At 36.2% G+C, this 22,246-nt stretch overlaps 1 protein-coding gene across 8 annotated transcripts in view; it reads left to right on the forward strand.

Moving 5' to 3' along the window:
• TOPBP1 (DNA topoisomerase II binding protein 1) overlaps positions 1-22,246 on the forward strand; it is a 67,737-nt gene that overhangs the window by 8,142 nt on the left and 37,349 nt on the right. For 3 of the 8 annotated variants that reach the window (XM_044383417.3, XM_044383418.3, XM_044383419.3), the window contains 9 exons: positions 251-432; positions 1,506-1,702; positions 3,067-3,246; positions 3,940-4,109; positions 5,931-6,094; positions 6,244-6,491; positions 11,972-12,055; positions 18,792-19,108; positions 19,739-19,911. In XM_044383417.3, the coding sequence (XP_044239352.3) occupies positions 251-432; positions 1,506-1,702; positions 3,067-3,246; positions 3,940-4,109; positions 5,931-6,094; positions 6,244-6,491; positions 11,972-12,055; positions 18,792-19,108; positions 19,739-19,911 (1,715 nt within the window). The remainder of the gene's footprint in view (positions 1-250; positions 433-1,505; positions 1,703-3,066; positions 3,247-3,939; positions 4,110-5,930; positions 6,095-6,243; positions 6,492-11,971; positions 12,056-18,791; positions 19,109-19,738; positions 19,912-22,246) is intronic. The other 5 variants (XM_026497045.4, XM_048216274.2, XM_048216275.2 and 2 more) reach the window with 3 other exon arrangements.

Genomic DNA, 22,246 nt, shown 5'->3' on the forward strand with positions numbered 1-22,246 from the left:
CATATGTTAAACTCATGGAGTTGAAAGAAACAACTATAGGAAATAATATATAAAGGTAATTATATTTAAATTTGTTTATAATTCATATTTATCTTTACCCAAAAAGTAAATTGATCATTTAACTTTATAGTTGTGAGAAATATTTGTGCCTTCAATCTAACAACAACAAAAGATATTTGAGTTTTTGTATAAAAAAATGGAGGAGATATTATTTGCTTTTGTATTAATGTATTTTCTTTTGTGTTTACAGGAAGAAGTTCATAAATATGTACAAATGATGGGTGGTCGTGTATATAGAGATCTTAATGTATCAGTAACTCACCTTATTGCAGGAGAAGTTGGCAGCAAAAAATATTTAGTTGCTGCAAACCTAAAGAAACCTATTTTGCTTCCTTCTTGGATTAAAACACTTTGGGAAAAGTCACAAGAGAAGTAAGAAAGACATTTACGTATTTTCTAGATTTGAAAAAATGATACGTCAATCATTTTGGCATATTGTGGGTTATTACAGGGGAGGTTTTATGTTGCCCTCTTGGGATTTGTTATTCAGGAACAAAAAATGGGGTTTTTACTCTTCACTGAAAATAAGCACAATCTGCAAGCTCTTATCAAAGTATACGTTGATAGATAGAATAGGCTAGTGATTTAATATTAGCTACAAGGTAGAAAATGCTTTGACAATAAAAATTGTTTGCAGCAGTAAATGCTTGTAAAATACTTGAGAAGATCACTTGTGAGTTGCATTATCCTTCCACTACTGTGCTAAGATAGAGAGTAAATTAGCCGTTTTGACAGTAGTATTCCCTCTCAAAGGTGTCTATGTAAAGTTGAATGTAAATGTACGTAAGCCATTAACTAAGATGTGGTCATTCAGTAAATGTTAATCAAGTTCATTTTATGTACCTGGCCAGAGCTAGGCATTAGACATGCATACTAAGCAAAGCGGAATAGCATCCCTGCCCTTGCGGACCTTAGAAATGGGCGTTTTTCCAGTCTTCCTTTCAACACCATCCAGCACATTCTGAACCTGTCTCCATATTGGTACCTTCATTCCTAGCACATCTGTCTTACGTGGAAAAAGAATGATGATATTTTTGTTAGTATTCTGCCAAAAATCATTGCTTATTATTTATATAGTATAATGGAAGGATACGAAGTCCATTTTTCTAATAAGCAACCTAGATCCTTTGAGTTTTTAAGTAAATTCACACTTAAAATTTTGGAAAATACACCATTTTGACCAGCATGAACTCAGAGAGCTAATGACATAACATTTTCCCTTAAAACAGTTTTATTTAAGAAACTCTATCTGAAATACTACTTTTTAGTAGTGACATTGTTGAACTAGATGAGCAGTTAGTGCAATTTTGAGCGTCAGTGCCCCTTTTCTAAAAAATGAGGAAAGCATTAGTGATTTCTTTTGTTCGTCATTATTCTTCTGGTAAATTTTAAACCATCTGGTATGTTAATGTGTTAATTTTTTCCTTGTTACTTATTTTCCCCAGAAAAATAGCTAGGTATACTGATGTAAACATGGAAGACTTCAAGTGTCCTATTTTTCTTGGTTGCATAATCTGTGTGACTGGCTTGTGTAGCTTAGACAGGAAGGCAGTTCAGCGACTCACAATTAAGCATGGAGGTCAATACATGGGACAACTGAAAATGAATGAATGTACACATCTCATTGTGCAAGAACCAAAAGGTAAAACTACGTTTCCCAAGTGGAAAAATGCAAAATTTTCTCTAGTATTTAACATTTTAAGATCTTTACAAAATAGCTTTTGCTTCTGATGTGTTATAAATCTGGTATTTTTTCCCCCCTAAAACCTTACAAAGATAGTTCTGTTCACAGTCTGTAGAAAAATTACATCCAGGTTTATCCAGATCGTTGAAAAAATATTTTTTCAATTTGCAGTGGTTTTTATTGTTTGATTTTTTTTTTTTTTGAAAAAAAGTTTCCTGCATAGTTACCAAATACTTAGGAAGCAAGAAATTTGGATGAATAACAAAAAAGCTAATCGATGTAGCTAAATTACATTTCTTTCTAATGATAAACTTGAAAGGCATGGCTTAGTTTTTAATTGAATGAATCAGCTTTATTGGATGAACTACAAGTTGTAACTTGAAGATACACCTTGCAAAACATGAGGCAGTTAAAAGAAGAAAAATACATAACCAATAAGAATTCCTTAAAATTGTGTTTAATTTTGGTGTCCTGTAACCTTTGTATCTATTTTGAAAGATTTTTTTTTCTTTACAAATACCCTTAAAATACATACAAATTGATGAGAGAAGAATTTTGTTAATGTTTTTGTTATTTCTTTATACTATGTTTTATTAAGCTACCTAGATAACAAGATTAGGGGAAAAAAACTGTTAAAATTAATTAGTAATTGTCCTTAAATCAGAACTTTGCGTATGGCCAATTATGATACTATAATTGTGAGTAGTGTTGGTAACTGCTATTGAATTTCTGAATCTGAAGACAGTTCATCTCTTAGCTCTTAAGAATGTCCAAAAAAATCCTTTTCATGTTATTGTTTACTACATGTTGACCTCAGTTTCTCTATGACACGGTTTCAAAATACATTGTGTTAAAAGTTGTTTTTTAAGGCAATAAAAAGATATATTTCTTATAATATGCCTGTCTATTTGGACTTCAAGTCAAATCCTATTGACATTAAAGTAGTCTATTCAAAGTTGGTATTTTTTATATTACAGACATTTATAATCTTCACAGTTGTTTTATGCAGTCTTACTAAAGCCACATAATTCTGTGAGTTATTCCCGTGTTACAGATTAAGAAACTGGTTTAAAGAAATTAAGCAGTGGAGGCTGTACTCAAACCAAGTCTAATGTTCAGTTACCCCACATAAATTTTGCAATTTTAAGAGATAAACCCTCTTGCATACACTATATAGCTTACTGTTTGTGTAAGAATAATTACTGGTAACTTGGATTTTGTTTAGGTGAGTTTTTTCCCATAACCTATCGTACTTTAAATATTTCTACAGAGATAGCTTTTAATGATTTACATTTCTCTCTCTTTCTTAACGAATATGATAGGTCAAAAATACGAATGTGCCAAGAGATGGAATGTACACTGTGTGACCACACAGTGGTTTTTTGACAGTGTTGACAAAGGTTTTTGTCAGGATGAATCCATCTACAAGACAGAGCCTAGACCAGAAACAAAGACTGTGCCTGATACTTCAACTCCTACTGGCCAGATCAACACAGTTGATAGTAAGTTTCAGTGGGATTAAAGTAAACAGTTGTTTTTAACACTGTTTTCCATGTGAGAATTGATTTGTAAGTAGGATCAGTGAGCTATAGTAGGGAATTCCATCCTTTCTTGCTATCCTTCCAGGCATAATTGTGTAATAACTAAATTGTATGAAAATTAGTACAGAACTCTAGATATTTCTTTTTATAATGGATGTATATTTTCTTTCATACCTTGATTTAATGCAAAAGATGATTAAGGAAATCAAGAGTACTTATAGTAAGAGTAAATAAAAGAGTTTTTCCAAACTTGACTGGTGGGCAAATGTAATACATTTTTATTAGTTTGCTACAATTATAGACCATCTGTATTCATATAAAATTGAAAACCATTTCTATTTCGTAGGTGCCATGTTGGCACTTTAGCAGATGTTACACTTTTTTCTTTCCTGGACCCTACAGCCAGCAACTTCAGATTCTTAATGGAAGCAAGCCACTATTAAAATGTATTAAGTATGTTTTATTTGAATAAGATATGAACCTTAGTTTCATTTTCCCTTCTCATACTTGGCCACCAAGATTTCAATAAAAACATTTGAAGCTTACTTTGGAAATTATTCACAGTCCTTTGTGTGTAAGAAAAATTAATCTGTAGGAAAATAGGTAATCACAATTTTATCTCCATAAATTTCTACATCTTTATTTGATATGTAGGTCGTACTCTTTCAGATGTCAGCCATATTTCCAACATCAATGCAAGTTGCATAAATGAATCAATGTGTAATTCGGTTCTTAATAGCAAAGTGGAGCCTACACTTGAAAATCTAGAAAATCTGGATGTCAGTGCATTTCAAGCACCTGAAGATTTATTGGATGGTTGTCGGGTATGTCTTTATTATGTAATTATGCAGTGATAATGTATATCAATACTTCCTACCCTGACTTTGAAGACCCCTCAGAGTTGGGCTTGTTTCTTATCCATATAAACCCTTCACTTTAGCTAAGCAGATGCAAACATCAGGCCACATCTGTCTACAACTGTCATTTATTAAGTATTTCTAATATCCTAGACTGTGCTAATCAGTTCATATATACTGTTAATATGTTGTATATAATCTCATTTAATTCCCACAAATAACTCTGAAATGGAATTACCCTGAGGCTGAGGCTTAGCAGATTAAAATTCTTGTTCAGGTTCACACAGACATTAAGTAGACAGCTATCTACTCCAAATCCCATGTTCCTAACCATTAGCCCCACCACTTTGTTTAATGTCTCTTGGGCTACTCAATTTTTTAGTGTATGAATAAACTATTTTATAAAGTGTCTTGAGAGAAACATCATATGCTACCGATCTCCTAGAGCTGAATACTTACTATATTTCTACTTGAGCGTGAATAGGCTATACATTAGTTGATAAAACATCAGTTTATCGGCAGAACAGAAAGTCTTATATAATCTTTTATCCTAGACTCTACTAATTATGGATATGATTTTTAGTTGTTTTTTTTTTAAGGTTTATTTACTTTAGAGAGAGAGACAGCACAAGAGGGAGGGGCAGGGGGAAAGGAGAAAGCGTCTCAAGCAGACTTTGCGCTTAACATGGAGCTTGACCTCAGTACCCTCATGACCTGAGCCAAAACCAAGAAGGAGTTGGTACTCCCAACCAACAGTGCTACCTAGATGCCCGTGACTTTTAGTTATTCTTATAGGAAGTTTATGATCCTGATTTTTGTTACAATATCTTCTAATAATAGAGGTTATTTAGTTTGGGAATAAATGCATTTAGGAATAGATTTGCCATTCTTAAATTTTTTTAAAGTCATGTAAAATACAGATGAAGAATCATTTTATATTTATTAAATTGGTTTAAATACATGCATATGATTGTTAAAAATAAATTACTGCATACATATGATCCTCAAAGCACTGTCCTCAGCTCAACTTAAATTTTCTTGTGTAATCAACTGTGTGAAAGTATCTCAATTTATAAGTAAGAAAATTGGTTTGAAGAGCCTAAGTAACTTATCATAGTCATATAATTAATTATTGGCCTCTGAACCAAAATTTAAACCCAAGTTTTCTGAATTCAGATATATAAACTCCAGTTTATTTCTATAATTTAAATTTACAAGTAGCTAAGATCTTTAGAATTTAAGAAGCTACCTGCATTTCAGACATTGCTATACACTAGTATCCAAAAGAGAACTGAATTCTAGCTTCTATTTTATTTAAAGTCTCAAAGTACTTACCCACAGTCTACTGTGATTAATAATTCTATGGGATTGTGAAGAAGTACTTTAGAAATAAAAATTTCAGAATTGTTGGGGCACCTGGGTGGGTCAGTTGGTTAAGCGTCTGCCTTCGGCTCAGGTCATGATCTCGGGGTCCTGGGATTGAGCCCTGTGTCGGGCTCCCTGCTCAGTATCTGCTTCTCCCTTCCCTCTGACCCTCTCCCCAGCTCATGCTCTCACTTGGTCCCACTCTCTCTCTCTCAAATGAATTTAAAAAATCTTTTTTAAAAAAACTCAATTGTTAAAAAAAAAAATCAAAGTTTCAGAATATACTCCATTCTTAATGTATTTTAAATATACACAGAGGTGTCTTATTTACACTCAGTGCATTTAGATATATATTTTTAATGTGTTTCTGTTGAGAGAAACCATCTTAACTGCATTAATCTAAAATATTCTTTTTCTTTGCAGATCTATCTTTGCGGTTTTAGTGGCAGAAAGCTAGATAAACTGAGAAGGCTTATTAACAGTGGAGGTGGAGTTCGTTTTAATCAGCTCAATGAAGATGTAACTCATGTTATTGTGGGAGATTATGATGATGAATTGAAGCAGTTTTGGGATAAATCGGCCCACAGGTTTTGTCGGTTTTTAATTCAAAGCAATTTCTACTCTGTAATGATTTTTCTTAAAATCGCATGTCCATGCAGTTATGGAATTTGCATGGCAAGTGGGATGATGGTCTTTATAGTTTAAACTAATATATAATTATGTGCTATTTTTGTAGGCCTCATGTAGTGGGAGCAAAATGGTTGCTAGAGTGTTTTAGTAAAGGTTATATGCTTCCTGAAGAGCCATATATTCATGCTAACTACCAGCCAGTGGAAATTCCAGTTTCAGATCAACCTGAGAGTAAAACAGCCCTTTTAAAAAAGAACACCAGCATCTCTAAGAAAGACTTGGCTCCTGATGAAAAGCATGAACAAGCTGATGAAGATCTGCTCTCTCAGTATGTAAATAATAACCCAACAGTAGGTAAGAAATAGTTGATTAGTATTTATAGTCATTAAGAAATGTTTTAGTAGCAGAATACATACGCATGTGATTTCTGCCAGTTTTTCTAGATTTTAAGTTAAACTTTTTTCTTCCCTTAATGTTTTATGTTTGTTAAACTTTTTCTGAATAGGCAAGGCCAGGGGCTGCTGAACCCTCTGAGCCCCTTGTCTCTCTTCAACTCACTGGCTGCTCTTTGATCTGTTTATATGCCAGCATCAGTTTGTTAGTGTGAATTCGTAACAGCATGAACTTTTTTTTTAGGTTTTTTTTTTTAAAGATTTTATTTATTCATTAGAGTAAGCACACGAGGGTGGGGTGGGGGGCAAAGGGAGAAGGAAAAGCAAACTCCCTGCTGAGCATGGAACCCAACATGGGACTCAATCCCAGGACCCTGAGATCATGACCTAAGCTGAAGGCAGATGCTTAATTGACTGAGCCAGGCACCCCATGTAACAGCATGAACTTTTATTTTAACCTTGTAATTACCTCTTACTTGGTTATTGTGATCTTTAATGCATACAGTGCTGCACTGTGTACCACAACCTCTGTATTTAGGCTTCTCAATGTGGGAAGGAAAATTGCCAGTGAAGGAAGAGTTGTGAGCAGAATTTCTTCTTATTTAAGAAAAAGTTTTTGTGAAATATTTAATACATTGAAAAAGATGTCGAGAATAATGTGATGAGTAACCGTATACCACTACATAGGTATAAAATAGAATATTCCACGGTACCAAAAGCCTCCTGTGAGTCTCCATTTTCCTTATAGTTTACATGTATATATATCTATATGCAATATAGATACTCTCATTTTGTGTGTATTTTAGCTTATGTAGATGACATACAGTATGTACTCTTCTGCTGTTCTCCTCCAACCATGAGAGATATTTATTAATCCAAGTAACTGGTTCATTATACCACAGTTTATCTGTTTTCCCACCTATAGACATTTTTATTATGTCCTTTTTTTTGCCAGTGCAAACTGTACTGCGGAGATTATTCTTTTCCATGTCTCTGTGATTGCTTGGAGGTTTCTTTACACGTGCATGATACCAAGTTTGGTCTGCTCTGTGTGAATTAATGAACAGGTGTGTTAAACTCCTCCGTTGTAATGGTGGCTTTGACAGTTTCTCCATGTAGCTCTATCAGATTTAGTTTTTTAATATAGTTTGATGTTTTATTACATGATGATCTTCATTTTCCTAATTTTTTTCCTTAAAATCTGTTTTGTCTGATATTAATAGAACTGTCCCTGCCTCATGTGATATGGTATTTATCTGATATGACTGACTTTTTCTTTAAAACCGCAAATTTGGTCGATTTACATTTGTTACTTGTGATACATTGTTATTATTTTATACCATCTTGTTTTGTGCTGTTTGTCCCAGTTTTCTGTGCTTCCTTGTTTAACATTTTTGCTTCCTTTTGGATAGCTTGGGCTTGCCCCCTCTCACCCCAATCTCCCATCTTCCTATCTTCCCTCTACTGATGTAGAAGTTACATCTATTTATATTTTCAGTGATTACTTAGAACTTGAATGTGCATCATAACTTGAAATTTAAAGTTAATCAGAACTTTTATCTTCATCTTCAATATAATACTATCTTCAACAGCACTGCTGATCATCCCCCCCTGCATATACTAATACACTCAATTTATGTGATTTGGGCTAGTATTTTCATTATCTTTTTTAATCTGACAATTAGACACTTATTGTTTTATATGGTCCATACTTGTTTTGATTTACCAACATGTTTAGAGATTTCTTTGCTTCCCATTCCTTGTTGTATCTGAGAACTCTCTTCTGGAATAAGTTTCTTTCCTCCTGTAAAATATATCCTGTAGAAATTCCTTCAGTTTCTGTTTATCTCTTTATTTTTGCCCTTGTTCTTAAAAAATAGTTATGCTAGGAATACAGTCCTAGACAGTAACTTTGAGGTCCCTGAGATGTTATTTCATTGTCCATCACTGCTGGGTAAGAAGTCATTCAGTCTAATTGTTATTCTTTTGTAGGAAATCTTTTTTTTTCTTGGTTTTTTTTTTTTTTTAAGATTTTATTTATTTATTTGACAGAGATAGAGACAGCCAGCGAGAGAGGGAACACAAGCAGGGGGAGTGGGAGAGGAAGAAGCAGGCTCCTAGCGGAGAAGCCTGATGTGGGGCTCGATCCCAGAACGCCGGGATCACGCCCTGAGCTGAAGGCAGATGCTTAACCGCTGTGCCACCCAGGCGCCCCTTTTTCTTGGTGTTTTTAATATCTCCTTTTTATTGCTGATGTCCTAAAGTATTACCATGTGCTTGTCCTACTTGGAATTCATTGTGCTTTCTGAATCTATGGGCTAGTGAGGTGTTTTGTTTTTTGTTTTTCATTCTAAAAAATTTTCATCTAATATCTCTGAATATTGCTTCTTCCCCACTCTCTATGTTCTCTAACTCCCATTAGCTCTGTGTGTGGATCACTTAACCCACCCTTCTAATTTCATCTTTTTGTGTTTTTGTGATTTATTATGTGTAATTTCTTCAGGATTTCCTTCCATATTACTGTTTCTCTGTTCAGCTGTTGCCTACTGTGGTTACCCTAGCCATTAAATTTTTATTTCAATAATTATTTTTTCAATTCCTAGAAGTTCTAGTTCACTTAATAATCTGTTATTCTGTATTTTGTATTATTTCTTGAAACACATTAAACATACTGTAACATCTGAATGGAAGGGAGGGGTAATTCTCTTTATTGTTCATGGTGCCTAGAGTCTTGTTTTTGTGATATTGTAAACTCATTCCTATTAGGACTGTGGGAAGTCTCTAAGTCTATAAGAAGCTTGAGGTGAAGCTTGAGGGTTTGTTTCTTTAGAAACGGTTCATGTTTAAATCTGCCAGAAGCCTAGTTTGAGTTTTCCAACTCCAGACACTTTTCGGTTTGTTGGCTGGATTGTTTTTGGACCATCAGGTTAGTGTAAATTTGTACCCTAACATACTTTCAGGACCAGCCTATGAGGACAAATTCTCAGGAGAGATGTTTTTCCCCCTTGACCCAAAGCCAAAGTCAGATGTACTTGTTATTCCTTTATAGGGTAGATTTTTGTTGTTGTTTGGTTGATTTGGGACTATATTGTAACTAAAGGCATTTATTTCCCTTTAGGATTTCTGGGTTTGTTTCCTCAGCATATACTCTGCCCCACGTCTGATTTGTGTGAGACCAAAGACTTGACTCTGTTTCCCTCCATGTGATGTCCTTAAATTCTGAGGGTCTAAGTTTCTGCCGAAATAGTTTCAGATTCGGGGTAACCATTAGTTTTAGTGACCACCTAATGCTCTGCATTCATTACTACTACTTCATTTTCAGTCCTTGAGGATCTCCCTTGCTTTCCTGCAACTTCAGCTATGCATTTGTACTGATGCCTTTAGTATGTTACCCTATCAAGTACGTGATAGTGAGAGGGTTTCAAATGTCTAGCAACCATATTTCTAGAAGGGAATTTCCAGTATTTCTTTTTTATGTTTCTACTTTAATTCCAGTTAGTTAACATTCAGTGCTATATTAGTTTCAGGCGTACAATACAATGAACAGTTCCATACATCACTTGGTGCTTATCATGGCAAGTGCGCTCCTTAATCCATATCACCTATTGAACCCATCCCCTCACCCTTGTGCATTAGGTTGTTCTCTATAATTAAGAGTCTGTTTCTTGCTTTGTCTCTCCCTTTTTTCCCCTTTGCCTATTTGTTTTCTTTCCTAAATTCCACATATGAGTGAAATCATTTGGTATTTGTCTCTCTCTGACTGACTTATTTTGCTTAGCATTATGCTCTCTACCTCCATCCATGTCATCGCAGATGGCAAGGTCTCATTCTTTCTTATGGCTGAATAATATTCCTCTGTGTGTGTGTGTGTGTGTGTGTGTGTGTGTGTCTACACATACACTACATCTTCTTTATCCATTCATCAGTCATTAAATACTTGGGCTGCTTCCATAACTTAGCTATTGTAAATAATGCTGCTATAAACATAGGGGTGAATGTATCCCTTTAAATTAGTGTTCTTCTGTTCTTTGGGTAAATACCTAGTAGTGCGATTGCTGAACCACAGGGTAGTTCCATTTTTAACTTTTTGAGGAACCTCCATGCTGTTTTCTACAGTGGCTCCACCAGTTTGTATTCCTGCCAACATGCATAAAGGTTCCTTTTTCTCCACATCCTTGCCAACACCTGTTGTTTCTAGTGTTTTTTATTTTAGTCATTATGACATGTGTGAGGTGATACCACATTGCAATTTTGATCTGCATTTTCCTGAGAATGAGTGATGTTGAGCATCTTTTCATGTGTCTGTTAGCAATCCGTGTCCTCTTTGGAGAAATGACTGTTCCTGTCTTCTGCCCATATTTTAACTGGATATTTGGTTTTTGGATGTTGAATTGTATAAGTTCTTTATATATTTTGGATACTAACCCTTTATCAGATATGTCATTTGGAAATATCTCCTCCCATTCCATAGGTTGCCTTTTATTTTTGTTGATTGTTTCCTTCACTGTGCAGAAGCTTTTAATTTTGAAGTCCCAGTAGTTTATTTTTGCTTTTGTTTCCCTTGCCTCCAAAGACCAATCTAGAAAAAAGTTGCTATGGCCTGTGTTAAAGAGGTTACTGCCTGTGTTCTCTTCTAGAATTTTTATGGTTTCAGGTCTGAAATTTGGGTCTTTTATCCTTTTTGTGTATGGCGTAAGGAAGTGGTCCAGTTTCATCCTTTTGCATGTTGCTGTCCAGCTTTCCCAACACCATTTGTTAAAGAGACTGTCCTTTTCCCATTGCATATTTTTTCCTGCTTTGTGGAAGATTGACTGTATAGTTAATGGTTTATTTCTGGGTTCTCTGTTCTGTTGCATTGATCTGTGTGTCTGTTTTTGTAACAGTACCATACTGTTTTGATTACTACAACTTTGTAAAATAACTTGAAGTCTGGAATTGTGATGCCTTCAGCTCTGCTTTTCTTTCTCAAGATGTTTTGGCTATGGGGGGTCTTTTGTGGTTCCATACAAATTTTAGGATTGTTTGTTCTAGTTCTGTGAAAAATGCTGTTGATATTTTGATAGGGATTGCATTAAATGTATAGATTACTTTGGGCAGTGCAGACATTTTAACAGCATTTGCTCTTCCAGTCCGTGAGCATGGTATGTCTTTCCATTTGTTTGTGTCCTCTTCAGTTTTTCTCATCAGTGTTTTATAGTTTTCAGAGTACAGGTCTTTCATCTCTTTGGTTAGGTTTATTCCTAGGTATCTTATTTTGGGTGCAATTGTAAATGGAATTGTCTTTTAATTTCTCTTTCTGCTTCATTATTGGTGTATAGAAATGGAACAGATTTCTTTACATTGATTTTGCTTTTGTTGTTGGTTTTTGTTTTGTTCTGTACATTGATTTTTGTTTTGTTGTTGTTTTGGGGTTTTTTAATATTTTGTTTTCCTTTTATGTAGGCTCTACACCCAACGTTGGGCTTGAACTCATGACCTTGAGCTTAAGAGTCGTATACTCTACTGACTGCGCCAGCCAGGCCCCTTGTATGTTGATTTTGTATCCTGCGACATCACTGAATTTGTTTATCAGTTCTAGCAGTTTTTTGGTGGAGTCTTTAGGGTTTTCTGTATATAGTATATCATCTGCAAATAGTGAAAGTTTTACTTGTTCCTTAGCCAGTTTGGATGACTTTCCTTTTTGTTGTCTGATTGCTGTGGCTAGGACTCTAGTACTGTGTTGAATAGAAGTGGTGAGAGTGAGCATCCTCGTCTCGTTCCTGATCTTAGGGGAAAAGCTCAAGTTTTCCCTACCGAGTGTGATGTCTGCTGTGGTTTTTTCATATAGGCCTTTATTATGTTGAGGTATGTTCCCTCTAAACCTACTTTGTTGAGGGTTTTTCTTATGAATGGATGTTGTGCTTTGTCAAATGCTTTTTCTGCATCTGTTGAAATGATCATCTGGTTTTTATCCTTTCTCTTACTGATGTGATGCATCACGTTGATTTGCGAATACTGAACCACCCTCGCATCCCAGGGGTAGATCCCACTTGATTGTGGTGAATGATTTTTTAATGTATTGTTGAATTCGATTTTTGCATCTGTGTTCATCAGGGATATTGGTCTGTAGTTCTCTTTTTTAGTGGGTGTCTTTATCAGGTTTTGGGATCAGAGTAATGCTGGCCTCGTAGAATGAATTTGGAAGTTTTCCTTCCTTTTCTATTTTTTTTGAGTGGTTTGAGAAAACTAGGTATTAACTCTTCTTTAAATGTTTGGTAGAATTTACCTGTGAAGCCACCTGGTCCTGGACTTAATGTTCGTTGGGAATTGATTACTGACTTTCTGGTTTCTTTCCAGTTACCCATCCAGTATTTCAGTTTCTTTCTGGTTACCCATCCAGTATTTCCTTTTTTTACCCACACTATTTCTGTTAATGGTATACTGAAAAATGGATTTTTGTGAGATGATTTGCTTATGCTTTAGCAGTACATTATGTCAGGAGATCCTCATAATTTTCCAGGATGTTCTGATATAGAAAAGCCACACATTGACTCAAAGCAGTTTTATGCACTATCCTTTAGCAGGGGTACTTGGTAGAAGCAAATGATTAGTTTCTCAAACCTTCCTGTCTCTAGTAGCTAGTGGTCTTTGAAAGGGTTTAGTGATCATGAATCTCAGGGAATCCCCAGAGAATATAGTCACGTATTCTGCAGGTCTTAAAGCAAAATTATTTTTGAGAGAGCTTGATCAATACTAGACTTATCTTATGTTGGGCTTAGACTTATGTTGGGCTTCTAAATAAGAGCTGTTTGAAAAAGGGGGTTTTATTCAAATAAAATAAAAGAAAGGACTGCTGTAGAACATCTAATTTATTCTGAGTGTCTTAATAACTTCAGGGTTTTATGAGAGTCTTGACTCTGGGAAACACTGAGGATTGCAGAAGGGGAGATGGGAGGAATGGGGTAACTGGGTGATGGGCATTAAGGAGGGCACATGATGTGCTGAGCACTGGGTGTTATATGCAACTAACGAATTATTGAACACTACATCAGAAACTAATGATGTAATATACGTTGGCTAATTGAATTTAAATAAATAAAATTGTCAAAGAAATTAAAAAAATAACCAGGGCTTTACTTGCAGTTTGTAAGAACTTAGTATTGCTAGTTTGTTTTTATAGTACTAGTTTAAAATTCCACATGGTTTCCATCTGCCCTCTCACCAGCTGTATATAGGCATTAAACAAAATTGTTTTCCTTTGCCTTCTGGGTGTGATTACAAAGTAATTACAAAGGGAAAAAAACTGCTTTTGCTTTTTATATTAAGAATAGCTATTTTATTTTTAAAGATTTTATTTATTAGAGAGAAAGTACACGAGCAGTGGGGGGGGGGGTGTTGGGAGAGGGAGAAGCAGACTTCCTGCTGAGCAGGGATCCCAGTGTGGGGCTCGATCCCAGGACCCCAAGATCATGACCTGAGCCAAAGGCAGCTACTTAACCAACTCAGCGAACCAGGTGCCCCAAGAACAGCTATTTTAAAAACTACCTTCCAGGATATTTTATATTATCACCTTTGTTTATCATATCACCTTTGTTTCCATCTAAGCTTATTCATCCTCACATATCTCTAAAATTATAAATACACTGTTGTCCCTAATTCTTTATAGTATGAAACTGAGGTCAAAGAGTCTCCTGACCTACAGATCAGTAAATGCTTTAGATAAAACTGTGCTTCTTCATCAAGCAGAGAAAGACAATTATCATATGATTTCTCTCATCTATGGAACATAAGAACTAGGAAGATCGGTAGGGGAAGAAAGGGATAAAGAAAGGGGGGGGTAATCAGAAGGGGGAATGAAGCATGAGAGACTATGGACTATGAGAAACAAACTGAGGGCCTCAGAGGGGAGGGGGGTGGGGGAATGGGATAGACCGGTGATGGGTAGTAAGGAGGGCACGTATTGCATGGTGCCCTGGGTGTTGTACGCAACTAATGAATCATCGAACTTTACATCGGAAACCGGGGATGTAGTGTATGGTGACTAACATAATATAATTAAAAAAATTAAAAAAAAAAAACTGTGCTTCTTCAGAGTGTCAATAAGAGTAATCTGAATACTTGTATGAAGTAGGAAAGTTTTGTTCATAAGGTTTTATAAGTTTTTTTAATGTGGCAAGAATTATTTTAAAATTTTAAGTGTTAATGTCTGTTGGAGATGAGGACAGAAATAAGGTGGCACTTATATAACATAATATTATGGGCTCTGAAGTCAGACAGCCTTTGGTTTATATCTCATTTCTACCACTTAAACTATTATGGCTTTAGGCAAGTTACTTAACCTCTTTAAGCCTAAGATTCCCTTTGAAGAATGGGATGCCTGGGTGGCTCAGTTGGTTAAGCATCTGACTCTTGATTTCAGCTCAGGTCATGATGTCAGGGGCTTCAGGTCGAGCCCCACGTCAGACTCTGCACTCATCGGGGAGTCTGCTTCTCTTCCTCTTCCCTCTTCCCCTCCCTCCTCTCTTGTGTGCGCGCGTGCGCGCTCTCTCTCTCTCAAATAAGGGTAAATAAATCTTAAAAAAAAAAAAAAAAGATAAACCAGTAGTATCATGAGCACTAATCACATGCATGTAAAGTACCTCAGCACATTGCCTGTGTAGGTGAATAAATGAAGAATCCTTGAATAGCTTCCAGGCTTGCTGAGATCTCATTAAGTATGGCTTGGCAAACTTACTTTGTGAAGGACCAGACAGTAAATACTTTAGTCTTTGTCATACACATTCTGTCTCTGTACATATTCTATTTTGTTTGCGTTCTGCTTTTTACTACCATTTAAAAACATAAAAAACATTCTTTTTTTTTTTAAAGATTTTATTTGTTAGAGAGGAGGGGTTTGCAGAGGAAGAGGGAAAAGTAGACTTCCTGCTGAGCAGGGAGCCCAACTCTAGCTTCAGTCCCTGGACTCCAGGATCATGACTTGAGCCAAAGACAGACGTTTAACTGACTGAGCCAGCCAGATGCCTCATAAAACCTTTTTTTTTTTTTAAGATTTTATTTATTTATTTGTCAGAGAGCACAAGCAGAGGAAACAGCAGGCAGAGGGAGAAGCAGGCTCCCCGCTGAGCAAGGAGCCCAATGCGGGACTTGATCCCAGGACCCTGGGGTCATGACCTGAGCCGAAGGCAGATGCTTAACTGACTGAGACATCCATGCGTCCCCCATAAAAACCATTTTTAACTCAGGGCTGCAGGCCCAGTTTGGCTCCTAGGCTGTAGTTAGCCAATCCCTGTACACAGCACCACTAGAGTTTTCAAGAACTAAGATTTTACCTTTTTTTTAAATTTAAATTTTAGTTAGTGAACATACTGTGCAATATTGGTTTCAGGAGTAGAATTCAGTGATTCATCACTTACAACACCCCATGCTCATCACAAGTGTCCTCTTTAATACCCATCTAGCCCATCCCCCACCCATCTCCCTCCATCAACTCTCAGTTTGTTCTCTATCCCTAAGAGTCTCTCTTGGGTTATTTCCTTTTCTTCTTTTTTACCTTTCCCTGTTCCCATATGTTCATTTGTTTTCTTTCTTAAATTTCACATACGAGTGAGATCATGTGGTATGTGTCTTTCTCTGACTGACTTATTTCACTTAGTGTAATACGCTCTAGCTCCATCTACGTCACTGCAAATGGCAAGATTTCGTTTTTTTGATGGCTGGATAATATTCTATTGTATATATATGCACCACATCTTTATCCATTCATCTGTCGATAGACATCTGGGCTCTTTCCAGAGTTTGGCTATTGTGGACGTTGCTGCTATAAACATTGGGGTGCAGGTGCCCCTTCGAATCACTACATTTGTATCTTTGGGGTAAATACCCAGTAGTGCAATTGCTGGGTCATAGGGTAGATCTATTTTCAACTTTTTGAGGAACCTCCATACTGTTTTCCAGAGTGGCTGCACCAGTTTCCATTCCCAACAATGTAGGAGTGTTCCCCTTTCTGTGCATCCTTGCCAACACCTGTCGTTTCCTGGTTTGTTAATTTTAGCCATTCTGACAGGTGTGAGGTGTCTGATTGCAGTTTTGATTTGTATTTCTCTGATGATGAGTGATGTTGAGCATCTTTTCATGTGTCTGTTAGCCATCTGGATGTCTTCTTTGGAAAAGTGTCTATTCATGTCTTCTGCCCATTTCATTACTGTATTATTTGGTTTTTTGGGTGTTGAGTTTGATAAGTTCTTTATAGATTTTGAATACTAACGCTTTATCTGATATGTCATTTGCATATATTTTCTCCCATTCCATAGGCTACCTTTTAGTTTTGTTGATTGTTTCCTCTGCTGTGCAAAAGCTTTTTTATCTTGATGAAGTCCCAGTAGTTCATTTTTGCTTTTGCTTCCCTTGCCTCCAGCAGTGTGTCTAGTAAGAAGTTGCTAGGCGAAGGTCAAAGAGGATGCTGCCTGTATTCTCCTCTAGGATTTTGGTTGTTTTCTGTCTCAACATTTAAGTCTTTCATCCATTTTGAATTTATTTTTGTGTATGGTGTAAGAAAGTGGTCGTTTCATTTTTCTGCATGTTACTGTCCAGTTTTCTTTTCCAAACACCGTTTGTTGAAGAGACTTTTTTCCATTGCATATTCTTTCCTGCTTTGTCAAACATTAGTTGACCATATAGTTGTGCATCCATTTCTGGGTTCTCTGTTCTGTTCCATTGATCTATATGTCTGTTTTTGTGCCAGTACCATACTGTCTTGATGACTACAGCTTTGTAATACAGCTTAAGATCCAGAATTGTGATGCCTCCAGTTTTGTTTTTCTTTTTCAGAATTGCTTTGGCTGTTTGGGGTCTTTTGTGGTTCCATACAAATATTAGGATTGTTTGTTCTAGCTCTGTGAAAAATCTGGTGGTATTTTGATAGGGATTGCATTAAATACATAGATTGCTTTGGGTAGTGTGGACATTTTCACAATGTTTATTTTTCCAATTTTTTTTTTTTAAAGATTTTATTTATTTATTTGACAGAGATAGAGACAGCCACCGAGAGAGGGAACACAAGCAGGGGGAGTGGGAGAGGAAGAAGCAGGCTCATAGTGGAGGAGCCTGACGTGGGGCTCGATCCTGTAATGCCGGGATCACGCCCTGAGCCGAAGGCAGACGCTTAACCGCTGTGCCACCCAGGCGCCCCTGTTCTTCCAATTTCTGAGCGTGGAATGTTTTCCATTTCTTTGTGTGCTCTTCAACTTCTCTCATAAATGATCTCGTTTTCGGAGTACAGATCTTTTACCTCCTTAGTTAGGTTTATTCCTAGGTATCTTATTGGTTTTGGTGCAATTGCAGATGAGAGAGATTCCTTGATTTCTTTTTCTGCTGCTTCATTGTTGGTGTATAGACATGCAACAGATTTCTGCACATTGGTTTTATATCCTGTAACTTTGCTGAATTCACGTATTAGTTCTAGCAAGTTTTTGGTGGTCTTTCAGGTTTTCTGCATATTATATCATGTCATCTGCAAATAGTGAAAGTTTGACTTTTTCCTTGCCATTTTGGAGCCTTTTATTTCTTTTTGTTGACTCCCAGTGGTATGTTAAATAGTACTAAGTTTTTACCTTTTAAACTTTTACCCTTGATTCGCCAGTGTTTATTGCATATTCGGGATTATATATGTGTTACTGACATTTATGGGTTTTTTTCTGCCTATCAGCCAACTTGAGTCGGAAATGCAATAGTTGAGACTATTTGTTTGGGTCCTTCATCAGTTCTCTTAAATCCATATTTGTAGTAGCTAAGCAGCTGTAATCTCAATATGAAAATTTTAGGAGTTTTTGAAAGATAAGGAACCACAAAAAAGCAATAACCTTAATTCTCTTATTATATTTATGTGGTTATTTCCATGTGAAGGGCTTGACCACTTAGGCTATTACTTCTGTTTTCTTCCTTAATGATATTTTCTCAATTCTGTTGTGAATTACCAAAACCGATTTTGGGACTGAGATAGGTCTAGGGAGTTATTGGAGCTTCTTAATTTTCAATTAATTGGAGTTTCCAGTGTACTAGGAATACCTAGAACAGTGACATGATTGCTGTTGTCATTCCTAATGGAAGGTGGAAATAATGACTGTACTCTTGGTAGCTAAGAAGATGGGATGGGTTCGTATCCTTTCCTCATTGTGTACTTACTGAGCCTTAGTTTTTGTGAGTGTAGTCACAGTTCTCAGGCTTCATGTTACTTTTAAGAGTAAGATAAATTACCTGCTAGAAAACATTTCTTTTTCTCTTTCAGTTGAAGCTGTGAAGTCTGAAGTTGAGCCCTTTAATGACTCCACTCGTATTTCTCTACAAGAAGAAAACCAGTCTTCTGTCACTCGTTGCCTCCCTGATGCTTCTACTATTACTGAAGAAGGTTTATTTAGCCAAAAGAGTTTCCTTGTTTTGGGGTTTAGTAATGAAAATGAATCTAATATTGCAAATATTATAAGAGAAAACGCTGGAAAAATCGTGTCCCTTCAGAGCAGAATTGTTGCTGATTATGCCGTGGTTCCTCTGCTCGGGTGTGAAGTAGAAGCAACAGCGGGAGAAGTTGTCACAAATACGTGGCTGGTAAGAAAACCCTGTAGCAGTTGAAAGGTAGTGTTGAAGGATATCAGATGCTGAGAGTGTTAATGTTTATTTCATTTTAGGTAAATTGGTGTTTGAGCAAGGTTTAGATTTTGCCTTTAGCAAAGGGAATTGTAAGATAGAAAAATGCTCAAGCTTCTTGGCCCTGATCCTGGCCGAGTAGCGCTTATTGTTTCCCTGGGGCCACAGCAGCAGAAGTTACGCCAGGTCATCTCATACTATTTCAGGCCTCCTTGTTTTTTCACAACCAAAGCATGCGTGCACTTTTGTATTGTTCTTTTTTATTGGCTGAACACTGGTAATTTCATCATTTTTTTTTAACTTTCCAAGAGTTAAGAGGAAAATTTATAAATGAATAATTGGGAAGAAATTAAATTTACAGCAATATTTAGTAAGTTAAATGCTAAACCTGCCTGATCTTAATATCCTGTATAATGAATTGATTTTTTTAATATAATATGAAGTGTATTGAGAATGAGCATACACACCAGGTTATATTGAAATAAATTTGCTTTTCCTGTAAACTAAAATTACTGCTCCTGTAACTAAACCAGTGTTAACCACTGGTTGCTTATTTCACGTTGCTGTTCTTGTGTCTCTTGTTTTTAAAAGGTAACTTGTATAGACTATCAGACTTTAATTGATCCAAAGTCAAATCCTCTCTTCATGCCAGTCCCAGTAATGGCAGGAATGACTCCGTTAGAGGATTGTGTTATTTCATTCAGCCAGTGTGCAGGAGCAGAAAAAGATTCGTTGACATTCTTAGCAAATCGCCTTGGAGCAAGGTACGTAGTATTTTTCGTGCACCTGCTATCATGGTGTACTTTTATGTGTTTTGACTTATTGGTGAACATTCAAATTGGAATTGGGCTGGGTGTCTTTATAATATTTATGGGTAGTGTGTAGTGTACCTTAATGATGGCTCAGTACTACTAGATGGATACCTGGCAGAGGTTCAGACCATGGGCATTAGTGCTTACCTACCAGGAGAGGGAGTACGTAAGGCTGATATGAGGGCCATTATTGAACTTTGCACATTCCCTTCCATGGGCCATATGGGTGATTTATTCTTTTTTCAGTAATGAGTACTTGCAAAGGAAAAAAAAATGAACTTGAAAGTTAATTCCAAAATCCAAATTAGCCCAACCCCTAAGTGAACCTTAGGTGGTGACTGTTTTAAAAGGAAGTATGTGACTATTATATCAGTAAATGTAAATGAACTAGACTTTTATATTTTTTAAAAAAAGTTCTTTTAGATTCAATCTTGCAGCAACACTTAAAATGACTTTAAAGAGACAAACCTAAAACAAATTGATTCAGAACATCTGAAAAAAAAATGGGCAAAGGTAAGTCAAAGAAATAGCAAACAAAAGGAAAGGAGGGGTTGCAGTTCTAATGGCAGACAAGTTTGGATTCAAATGAAAAGGCATTAAGTAGGAAAAAGAAGAGTGCTGTAAATAGCTATTCACACTGAAGATATATATATATATACATATATATGTATATATATATATATCACTGAAGATATATATATATATGATATATATATATGTATATATATATATGATATATATATATGTATATATATATATCAAAAAGGACATGACTATCATTCATAAGACAAAAACAATAGGAGATACAAGGTGCAATCAACAAAAATGCGTTACTTGTAGGAGACTTTAATTCCCATCTTTTTCTTCATAAGGGATCACATAGAAAACAGGGAAGGATCTAGATTTCAGTAGTATGATCTACCTTGAAACAGTAAAATACTTTTTTGAGTGCCTGTAGAACACTTATAAACATTGCCTATAAAGAAATTAGCCACAAAGAAAACCTCAGTAAATTCCCTAAAGTAGAAAGAGTGCAGTCCATACTCTCTAATCATGCAAAAAGACTAGAAATGAATAGTGTAAATAGAAAATGAAAAGACCTTATAAACTGGACATTTTATTTATTTATTTTTTTTTAGATTTTATTTATTTGACAGAGAGAGACAGCCAGCGAGAGAGGGAACACAAGCAGGGGGAGTGGGAGAGGAAGAAGCAGACTTCTAGCGGAGGAGCCTGATGTGGGGCTCGATCCCATAGCGCCGGATCACGCCCTGAGCCAAAGGCAGATGCTTAACAACTGTGCCACCCAGGTGCCCCTAAACTGGACATTTTAGAACTATTTCATAACTCTCGGTTCCAAGAGGAATTCAAACCCATTTATAAGCTTAGAAATCATTATCAACACAATGGTAATAAGCAATCCCAGTGCCCAGATTTTGATCCTAAAATACCATTTCCTGCTAAAACAAACTAAAATGTAAAGAAATGATTAATTTTAGGAGCACCTGGGTTGTTCAGCCCGTTAGGCGTCTGCCTTTGGCTCAGGTCATGATCCCAGTGTGCTGGGATCAAGCCCCACATCATGCTCCCTGCTCAGTGGGGAGCCTGCTTCTCCCTCTCCCTCTACCCCCTCCTCCCCACTCGTGCTCATGCTCACTTGCTCACTCTCTCCACTCTCTCTCTCAAAGTCTTTTAAAAAAAAATATTCCAGATCTGGGGCAGAAAATGTGCCAGTGAGCCTGGAACATTTTGTCAGGCCAGATAGCAAGGACTACTAAGGAAGTTGTGTCAAAAGGACCTCCACTGGCCAAAGACAGGAAAATTTAAATATTACTAGGGAGAGTAATGGCAGTATATCCAAACACATCAAATAATGTTTAAATCATGATTTTGTAATGACACCAAACAAAGCTAATTGGTCACATTTGAAAGATGCTGGAAAACCAGCCCATTATTTTGAAAGCTGTCAGATAAGAAAGGATCAAGTATTTATCCTGCCTTTCCTATATAATCTGTATCAGAGTACCATAATAATGGGTAAGACAAAGTTTCCCTTTAAGTGGTATTCCAACAAATAAAAAAAAAGGATAGGGCTATAATTCCTAATGAATGAAAACATCTAGGCCCTGAAAATCAGTGGTCACATAATAAAGAGGAAAACAGACACTATATGTCTCCTGCGGAAGAACATAGTACCGCCTTAAAGTGGCCTTACCTAAATGATAAAACCTCTCAATCTGATGAAGCCTCTAGATTCAAATACTAATTTATAGGAAGTAGGAGAATA

Source organism: Ursus arctos, unplaced genomic scaffold (genome assembly GCF_023065955.2).
Source record: "Ursus arctos isolate Adak ecotype North America unplaced genomic scaffold, UrsArc2.0 scaffold_20, whole genome shotgun sequence".
NCBI classification, from domain to species: domain Eukaryota; kingdom Metazoa; phylum Chordata; class Mammalia; order Carnivora; family Ursidae; genus Ursus; species Ursus arctos.